Source organism: Anas acuta, chromosome 13 (assembly GCF_963932015.1).
Source record: "Anas acuta chromosome 13, bAnaAcu1.1, whole genome shotgun sequence".
In the NCBI taxonomy this organism is placed as follows: Eukaryota; Metazoa; Chordata; class Aves; order Anseriformes; family Anatidae; genus Anas; species Anas acuta.
In genome coordinates, this window is record NC_088991.1 from 11,273,650 (window position 1) to 11,284,071 (window position 10,422).

The 10,422-nt window shown below is 46.7% G+C and overlaps 1 protein-coding gene across 4 annotated transcripts in view; it reads left to right on the forward strand.

The window, feature by feature from the left end:
* The window catches only part of LOC137863692 (gamma-aminobutyric acid receptor subunit gamma-4), a 31,666-nt gene extending 21,685 nt beyond the window's left edge, over positions 1–9,981 (forward strand). For all 4 annotated transcript variants that reach the window (XM_068697058.1, XM_068697059.1, XM_068697060.1 and 1 more), the window contains 5 exons: positions 380–462; positions 1,960–2,097; positions 3,466–3,618; positions 5,061–5,263; positions 5,908–9,981. In XM_068697058.1, the coding sequence (XP_068553159.1) occupies positions 380–462; positions 1,960–2,097; positions 3,466–3,618; positions 5,061–5,263; positions 5,908–6,201 (871 nt within the window). In that variant the 3' untranslated portion in view covers positions 6,202–9,981. The remainder of the gene's footprint in view (positions 1–379; positions 463–1,959; positions 2,098–3,465; positions 3,619–5,060; positions 5,264–5,907) is intronic.
* Positions 9,982–10,422: the final 441 nt, after the last annotated feature.

Consider the following 10,422-nt stretch of genomic DNA (forward strand, 5'->3'; position numbering starts at 1 on the left):
ATTACAGGTTTCCCAAACCAAAATCCTTTAAATGTTTGTGTTGGTCACTCCAGCTATTTTGGTTTGATGATAAACTTTTGGCTTTAGTTCCCATAATTTTCCACTCTCGTAAATGAATCTGAAAAGCTCACTAAACAAAAAGCCTTTTTGAATGTGAAAATTGGATGTTTTTCCTCACTTTGAAAATATCCAAACATATGCTTGGTTTTGCTGCTGTTTTGAAATGTTCCTGCAAACAGACTGATCTTCAACAAATTAGTGTCTCTCTTTCAAGGAAGCGAGAATCCTTTTGTCACATTATGGTGTTGAAATCAAACCACCTTCACCAGCACAAAATCTCAGCCTTCCTCTCCCTCTCTCTCCTTCTTTTCTCTCTCAGGCTGACGATCGAGGCTGAATGCCTGCTGCAGCTGCAGAATTTCCCAATGGACACTCACTCCTGCCCTTTGGTTTTCTCTAGTTGTGAGTATCCATATTTCAGAAATAGTTTTAGAAGGCAAGTAGAGAAATTTGAGTAGAGTAAAACTCTCGTCAGAGGAAACCATCTTCCTTTTTAGCTACGTTTTCACCTCTATGTCCCTCTTTCTAAGTGGTTACCCACCTTTCCCTGGAGCATCCCCACAGTCCTGGGCCAGCAGTTATTCAGGTGCAGATTCACAGACCTCTGGGTTTCTTCTTAATTAGGGCGGACAGTTGGAGGTGTTTATTTCACTGACCTTCTGGTCACTCTGACCTCCTAAACGTGATATATCCCTTCAGCTGGCAGACCAACAACACAAGTGCTACATTGCATCATCGCTCCTCTGCTCCCCAAGGGAACAGCTTGGCTTTCCAGACCAAGGGAGACACCACCCTCAGAGAGAAGCCCACTTGCTGTACCAAAGGCAATTAAAAGGAGGAGAGCTCACACACACACACACCCCCTCAGTCCCCATTTGTACGTTCTCATCAGTAGACAGGGCTGCTGATGTTGGCGCATCTCCACTGGTAATTTTGCCTTTCTGCACCAAGAGATTCCTGCCTTCGTGCGTTGGCTGGAAATCTGATTTAGTCACGGTGGCCCTGTTTTGGCCGCTCCCACTTCCCCTGCCACCGAAGCGATGTAGCTCACATGGCACTGAGGTGCTTCAGAGGGAGGCAGCATGCTGAGGAGATAACACCACCGCATCTCCCGCCACCCCTCATCCTTCGCTAATTAACAGTGCATGCCATCCATTCTTGATAATTAGAAGCACACTTTTAGTTAGCTGCCAAGCTTTGCTCCTTCCCTCCTCGGAGGAGCTTGCTTGTAGGTGTTGAGGTCCCTGCCTGACAGTAGGCTCATGTCTTTGCCAAGAAAGCCAAAGCTAGGAGAAGCCAAGCTCCAGCCCACAGGAGCCAGGTCTCTTTCCCCATGGAGCAAACCCAGGGTGCATTACCTCTTCTTCACCTTACAAAGATCAGCTCCCAGGGTGAGAGGTGCAGAGACCGTTGGAGCAGACCCAGCCATGCTTCTTCTCATGTTGGCAGCTTTGTATTCTTGGTGTGCTAATGCCTGGGAAGGAAGAGTAGCCATGAGGACTGGTAGCCCCTTGTTGCCTCAGGATGCTGAAACCCTAAAAGATCTCAGGCTGGGAGAGTCCGAGTCTACTTCCCACCATTGAAGTACTTAGAAAGGCTCTGTTTCTAGCATTGCTTTACTCTTCCCTACGACTCAAAGTGGCCCCCAAAGGGAGCTGCAATCCCTGCTCCCATTGCACGTGGGGATGCCTAAGGTAATCTGACCAAAGAAACACCTGCCTGAAAACTTCATGTTAGCAAAGCACCTGGAATGAGATGCAAGTGCTTGTGTAATCAGGGTTTGACTCAAAACTTTGAACTTCTATGGTTGGACTCGAAGATCTCAGAGGTCTTTTCCAGCCTACGTGATTCAATTCTATGATTCTATAATGCACTCTGTGTCCTTGCCCCTTTTCCCAGACGGCTACCCACGGGAGGAGATAGTCTATCGCTGGCGGCGCTATTCCATTGAGGTCTCTGACCAGCGCACCTGGAGGCTCTACCAGTTTGACTTCACAGGGCTGAGGAACACCTCGGAAGTTCTCCGGACTGGGGCAGGTGAGGCAAAGGGAGACAGCCCACAGAAACAGCACTGTGTCGGAGACCTCGCGGGATGCAGAGGAGTCACCAGACAGCTCCGTGGGTGGGAAGAGAGGTCACAAGAGCACAGTTAGAGGAACATGGGAATGAAAAGATGGACCTTTGCTAGAAGGAGCAGAAGTAATGGAGATGAAAGGTGAGGGGATGCTGAAGCAAGTGTAGGTTGGAACTACAGACATCTGTGAACTGTAGGGTGACAATGCTGATGTGAATGAATCCCTAATCAAAGGGTCAGAATGGAGAGGAGATGGAGTTCAGGTCCCCTCTAGCTGGAGTATGGGCATGCTGTGTAGATCCCTGGGTGACTGTAACTGGAACACGGATGGAGAAATCAGAACTTGCAGGTCTTAATCCTGTCTCAGTCTTTCCTTATGTAAAGTGGTGTGGGGCTGATAAACCCCTGAATTTTAATTTAAGAGCCAGAAACAGTGTTGTGTGGGTTAAGAAATGAGGGGATGGGGGCTCTTCAGCTCCTCCTCACATCCCCTTTCCTTCCCACAGACAACTGAGGAAAGCCTCTTTGGGTTCCTTCAGGTGGGGTCGTATTTTGGCTTACATTTTTCAGCCTTCTGAAGGAGCAACTTCAAGCAGTGTTTCTCCCATCCAGAGAATGTTGCTATTGCCAACACTGGCAGCCAGCCTTTAACTTGGGCAGCACAAACTGAGAATAGGAGTGGTGCAGTGAAAGTGTCTTGAATGCATTAGTGTTTGTCTGATGTTTGTAATTCTCTTTCTTGGTAATTGCTTGCAAGCTCCATCTTAACTCCAGAGCTGTCGGGTTGCTTTCTTTCAATACACACTATGAGCCTCTGAAAAAAGAGGACGAACCTCAGCTGTAAGTTGCCAAATGAGCAATTAGGATGTGTAGCACCATATGTCTTTTCCAAGGGTAGAACCAGAGTCAGTGGAAGTGATTGAAGGACGTCTCCTTTGTCGCGGCTCAGGTAGTTAGTTGACAAGTCAGGCCATGTAGTCTGCTACAGCTAAATAGCTTTCTATAAAAAAAGAAGCCCTTGCAGCGATCAGCTGAGGTTGAGTACTCTCTTCAATTTCTTCCCTGAAACTTTCCCAGACGGTGTGCTGTTCAGTGTGCTTGGATACACAGCAAGGCCAGTACAAATGCAGCCTTGTGGCCACTTAACCAGCCAGTTAGGCAAGCACAAAATCAGTTCTTAAACTGGTCACAAAGCCAGAAAGTCAGGCAGGCACAGAGCCAGCCTGCCAGACAGGTGGCCACAGAAACACTGCAAATTCTGAAGTGTTCTTATTCCTGTGTTTTAGGAAGCCACGTGGTATGACTCCAATGTCTCTGTCCCTTTTTCCTAGGGGAGTACATGGTGATGACAGTTTCTTTTGACCTAAGTAGACGTATGGGTTATTTTGCCATTCAGACCTATATTCCCTGCATCCTGACTGTTGTCCTGTCCTGGGTTTCCTTCTGGATCAAGAGAGACTCTACACCAGCCAGGACATCTCTGGGTAAGAGACAGACTTTTGCATGCTGACTGCTGCAAGGGCAGCAGACTGAGTGTTGGAGTATGGAAACTCCTAAAACACTTGAGAGTTATTCAGCTTAATAAAGGGTACCACTCCTGCATCTTTCTGTTTGTAGCAATGTCCTCTAATTATATATTAAATAATGACTACCATTTCTTGATCTGAGACCTGAACACAGCTTTTTCCAAGCTGACAATGTGGTGTTCTCATGCTCCAAAAAGGAGAGGGAAGGAGTGCGCTGTGGTATTGCAATGCTGGCCCCTGACACATGCATGTGTTCTGTGTCTCCTCGTGACTTCCCCAGGGCTCAGTAGGTCCAGTGACATGAAGGTTGTAGGCTAATGAGCAAAGCTGCTCTGCCATATCCACAGAGTCCCAAGCTCTGGCATGAGCTGCAAGCCTGGTAGGAAGATCTACCTATTGCTTAAATCTGCTCTGCAATCTGCTCTGTGAGGTAGAATAAAGCTTATGTTGATTGAATCCTGCTCTGATAGGAGCTGGAGAGGGCTTTACAAATCTTTAAAGCTCTTTGGCTGTATCTGAATTTTGCAGCAAGCTCTGCTTCCCAGCGCTGCCCTTCCCACCAGCCCTGCTGACTTTCCCTTTAATTGGAGGTTGTATTCCCATCCCGCCTGCAGGCTTCTGCAGGGAGGGAGAGGGGCTGTCAGCATCAGGCAGGGCTATTCAAAGTCCATCCATTCTGACCAGCCCTCCCCACCTCCCCATCAAAACCAATTCATTTCGTGTCCATGAATAGGGCAGGAGAGGGACTGGGGTGTTGTTTCCAATGGAGGTGAGGGTATGCCATGGTCCTTGGCTGGGGAAGGAATGAACAGCAAGAGGCAAAAAGACACCACTGTGGTGCCCGTCTCAAAAATCAGAGGCAGGCTCCCCCAGAAGGCAGGCCCTCTCAGTGGGAAGTGACCTCCGCACATCAAGAGTAATGTATTCTCTCAGCAGCCCCTGTTGTACTTTATACAAATGATCCCCAGCACATTTGAAGCCCGTCAGCCTGCGTTAGGGAGACATAAACCGGACCAGTTCCATTGGCATTTCAAATGTATGGGAAGTCACATCGCAGCTGCTAATGCAAACACCTCAGGAAAATACAGAAAGCTCTTGCTGTGCTCCTACCCAGAGCCATTGGGGTGAGCACAGAAATGGGTGGCAGATGGATTTAGAGGAGTGCTAGAGTGCAGGAAGAGTTACTGCAGCTCCTCCACATCCTAAAAACACAGGAGCATGGTCAGAGGTCACTGCAGGACCACAGTCTGGCTAAGCAGAGCAAAAAAAAGGGGACAAGATAACCAGAAGCATTTCTCTCCCCCAGGAGAAGGGAAACAGAGGTGTCCTGGGGACTGGGCGCATGCAGAAGACAGAAGTGCTCTTCTTCATTACCCAAACCAGCTCGTTTTTCCTCTTAGGTATTACCACCGTGCTAACGATGACCACTCTGAGCACCATCTCCCGCAAGCACCTTCCCCGTGTTTCCTACATCACAGCCATGGACCTCTTTGTCTCTGTGTGCTTCATCTTCGTCTTCGCAGCTCTCATGGAGTACGCTACACTCAACTACTTGGTGGGAAACAAGAAACCACTGGAGCACAACAGCAGGAAAGCCAGGCTGGTAGGTTGAAGGGGCTAGCAGAGCTGCTTATTGTTACAACCCCAAGCCATTTAGGAATATCCCTCCTGAGCCTGTGCTGGAAACTGCTGAAGTTATTTAGTGCGTGGGCTCTGTTGTGTTCATAGAGTCCTCAGACCAATCTGTGCAGGGTCAGAGCCCCTGAAAGTGAGACACAACAACAACAAAGCAACACCAAAACAACACCGAGGCTCCCAGAAAACAAGGAGGTGCCCCCAAGCAGGTGAGAGCAACCAGAAGACATCTGCACTGTGTGCTCTGCCTTCAGAGATCGCTGAGATCAGAGGAATGAAGGAGGAGGCTAGCACAGCTGAAAACAAACAGCCCCTTTGCTGACTAGCAGTGGCAGAGCTGGGGAATCAGAGCAAGTAGCTCTTTGCTGTCTAAAGCCATGCCCTAGGATGCCAGAAAAGAAACTCACATTCATGCAGGGAGCTGCCAAGTCTTCACAGCATGCCAAGGTGGTTATCTGCAACCAGGTGCAGAGATAGGGGGTGATCAGTCACCTCCCTCCATTGAACTGTGCCTATGTTATGAACTGCCTAATTGCCAGTTGGATAAATTTGGGTGTCTAAAATGTGATCTCTTGCCTTTTTCTTTAACCCACTTCTCTCTCTTCATTACAGCCACCTGCTGGCGCACAGGTGATGCCATCCTTCACTGCCATCAACATCAACAACATCATGCACTGGCCCCCAGAGATAGAGGATGATGAAGATGAAGACCCTGGCTCCCCGTGCCTGGAAGGGAAGGAATGTGAGAGGTTCTTCTGCTGCATTGAGGACTGTCAGACAGGGATGTGGCGGGAGGGGAGGGTCCGCATCCATATCTCCCGCCTGGACTCCTATTCCCGTGTCTTCTTCCCCACCGCCTTCCTGCTCTTCAACATTGTCTACTGGATTGCGTATCTCTATCTCTAGCTGTCCTTTCTTCTCAGCTGGAACGGACTGGAAGCCAGAAGACAGGCTTTTCAAGGAGCATAGAGGACAGTGTCTCTTCCATTTAGTCGATTGTCATTCTGAACAATCCAGCCTGGTGAATTCCTTCATCCTGCTCTCTCATCTCTTCTGAGAAGAACCAGATGGCTTTTTTTTTTTAGTCCCCGATTCTATCTTTTTAGATAATCTTCCCTTCCCCAAAACCCTCTCTCCAGCACCACCAGCATTTTACTCCTTGTAAGATTGCCCAGAAAGTTCTATTCCCCAAAACATTAGGGATTTTGTCAAGAACTAAATCCTTAATGTTTAATTTTTTCATCCACTCCCACTGCAAAAATTCATGGGAAATGATTATAAATGGAGTTTTCTGCATAGCTAAGTCTGCAAAGGAAATAAAGCAGATTTTACAACTTCTGAACCATCTCGACCAGAATAGACTTTGTGTTAGAGGCTTGCCTGGGGGCTTCTAGGTCAGAAGGAGAGCAGGGTGAACAAGGGTGGCAATACAGCTTTCCCACAGTAGCTGGGCTTGGTGAAAATGTTTTGAACCTGCCCATAAAGCTGACAGTGGCACAGACAAGAATGGAGTAGCTGAAAGCCTCCACCAGCTCCCCAGAGGATATCTGTGGAGCATTGCTTGTGGATCGCTTCACTTGTTGTGCCAAGTGGCAACCAAGGCATCCACTCAGTGAGGCATTTTTCCTCAGACAGTGGTGAAAAGCACCTCGTAAGTTTGGAGTGCCTATCTGCCTTACTGGAGCAGACTTTTACAGGGCCCGTGGTGGTATTCTGCTTTGTGATCAGGACTTTGAGCAGGGGGTATGCCACTTATGTTTAGCGTAGCCAAAACATGTAGAAAATTCCTTATGCTGTGAAGACCAGAAGCAGTCTCATAAGTCCATTGAGTGGTAGCTGTCTTTGGCCTGTCTCGTGTGAGCAGGGCCCTATTCTACCATGCATCACAGAGAGGCAGTGCTCTCTTTCACAAGGACACTTGTTGAAACCATCAGATCTGTGCATGATAATAGGTGCTAACCTTAGAAAGCGGTACTAGAGAAGGGAACGCTATCATCAGTGCTGCACCTACTAGTGGTGGGGAGAGAGAGTTCCTGCAGCTCAGATTTCTTCTTTTTTCTCTCTCTCTTTTTTTTTTTCTTAATATATATATATTTAAAAGAAAAGATAGATTTCAATAAAACTGTATGGCTCCTTCCACTTGGAGGGTTACCAATTCCTACACCTTTTTTTCCCAACGTCAGGAAGGGGAGCAAGTGTGTAGTTCTCAGGAAGCTCAGACAGAAAGAGATGGTTCCTAGTGGTCTCGTTTGCTTGTCAGGACCCTGTCCACTGCAATAGGATTCATCAGCAACCCTGAGGAAAAGGGCTAGCAAAATGCAAAATACTGACTCAACTGTATTTTGAAGCTGTATAATGTGGAAAGGCAAATCAAGGTCCATAATGTGTACATCAGCTGCCTCCCTATTGATACCAACTGCTGATGTGCCCACAGCATGATTGTGAAAAGCAATGTGACATTAATATTTACTTACTGTGTAAATTGCAAACAAAAACATTCTTTTTAAAACACACGTATTAGAAACAATTGCTACTTAAAAAGCTTGTCGTGAGAAGAAAGCAGGCATGGCTGCAGAGAAAAGTTAGGAGTGGCTCGCTTGCAGGACATCTAACACGGGCAGGAGGTTTTATGTATTCTTAGACAGCAATTTGATCTGTTTTAAAGATGGATTTTGACACTGTTAAATCTGATCTGAATAATGAAGTGTCATGTTTAATTCATTCATAAATACAGCCTTACCTTGGTTGCAGAGGAACAGCTAGAGCGCCTAATTAAGTATACAATAGTACAACACTCAGCTAAGTATAACCTAATGGGGTCAGACCAGCATAGCTCTGGAAAGGGAAATTGTGCCTGTCTAACCTGTTACAGTTCTTTTAAAATACCAAGTAAGAGATAAAGGTTACCCAGAAGCATAATTTGCTTAGCTACTCCGACAGCTTTTGAAAGGATGGAAAGAAATTATGGCGGGTGGTTCTAACTGAGGAAATTGATTTAGCAAAAGAATTATTAAGGAGGTTCTAATTACAGGAAATTAACTGAGGAGAGGGGGAAAAAGAATTGTTAAGGAGGTTCTAATTAGAGGAAATTAATGTTTTAGAGAGAGAGACACAGAGAGGGAGAAGTCTAAGAAAAGAATCAAAACAACTTCCAGACAAGGAGGGCTGCTGGGTGACAGTGCCGACTCCCAGCCAGGCGGGTTGATGTTCTGCTCCTGATAGCAAAGTGCTATTAGATGTGGCAATAGAAAAGCCTCCTATGACTCAACTGTACACTGACAGGGAGCTGGATTAGACAGGGACCTGTGATCTCTATGGGGAGCCAAAAGGAAAGAGCATCCTAGATTAAAATTGGCTCACATGACAGCCTCTGAGTGAAGCGTGTCTCCACATGTCAGAAGGCAGCTGCTGGTGTGTGTGTGGGAGGGGACGCCCTGGCGGTAAACCAGGGCCTGTGCCAAGTATGCTCATTAACAGTACTATGGCATAAAAGGTGTGCAGGCAATGTAGGCTGCAGTGAACGCAGACAGCAAAATCTGGAAAGGTAACATGCAAGAAGGGACTGCTGTAGGGGAAATTCAATGTACATGTCCAAAAGAGTCCAAACATCTCCAATTCGTTGGAGCCTCAGAGCACTTGGGAGCCTTGATGGATAGAGATGATCATCATGGACACCAGAGGAAAGACTTCAGCCTTGAGAGCAGCAGCACGTTGAAATTAGACCTTTAACAAAATGAGTCAGGAGAGAAGCACAGTGTACAAGCAGCCTAAGAGGATGACAGGGACTTGGGCAAAGTAGACTTGAAAGATTATAAGATTTCACCCAAAAAAAAGATAAAGCCAACACACACCTAGGTAATTTAACCAATGATGGAGGCTTTGACAGAGGAAAATAGCCTAGCGTGGGCTGAAGCACAAGGAAGCTGATTACTAAGGCTGGGGAAGGAGGAGGGAGGGGGCTTTTTGGCTTAGGGAAATCTGTGCCCATCATAAATAGCTCAATAAATAAAGGCATGCACGAATTCAAGCATGTTGTTAAGTTTTAACAATATCTCAAAAAAGGAAAGCCAAGAAAAGACAGAAAGAAAAATCCACCATTTTTTGAAATTACTTTGCAAAGCTCCAGTCTTCTGAAAACAGGTGTAGGGAATTCAGGGCACAGAGACACTCAGCAGCCACACATGACCCTGCTCAGCCAGGCAGGGGGAGCCAAGCCCCACTGCTCCCTTCCCAAAACTGCATCAGCCACCTGCCTTTCCCTGCATGCTGTAGCTTCTGTCATCACAGTGGGGTGGGTTGTGGTATTGTAGCATCTTTCAGACCGGGACAGATGTTGCCTTTTTACCAGAGTCTGACTAGCTCGCTCCAGGGGACACAGCCTGAGAACATCTGGCTAATGAGGGGAACTGGAAATGATTATCTCAGCATTTATGTTTTATGGCTTTTGTTTAGAAGAAGAAATAAGTCAGGAAAAAAAAAAAAAAAGTTGATTTCTCACATCTCTGTCTTCAATTCCTATCCTTCCCTCCAAATTATACCAGATAAGGGACCATTTTTAGACTGTAAGCTCTTCAGGGCAGGGACTCTCTTATTGTATGTTTGTACAGGGCCTAGTACTCTAGGGCTTGATCCTTAACTGAGTTTTTGGGATGATATTTATTATAGATAATAAACAACAGTATGGACTATCTGTCTCCAAGAATACTGTCTATCCACATGGTGCAAGAAGACTACAGGTTGTTCCCCATCCCCGCCCATTGTGATTACAGGAGCTGATTAATATTTTAATTTCCCCGGGTGTGGGAGTGTGGGGGGATAAAAAAATAATAATTAAAAAAAAAAGTTCTTACTCTAAATTGGGGAAAAATGTTGGTTGTTGGGGGAATTTTGAAAGAAAGGGAGTGTTGATGCTAATCAAAAAGCTCTCCCCCCAAAACACTACAGTAAAATCATCCTAATACAGAAAGCATCACATGGGGCCTGTCTAGGGATGGGTCTTGTTTTCTGGCTTCCTTCCTGCCCCACACCGCTCCCGGGCTGCCCGGAGTTTTCCCGGTACATCAGTGTGCATTTTGCCATCCCCAGGACAATTTCTCCCACGCGCGGAGCAGGGCCGCGGCAGGGCCT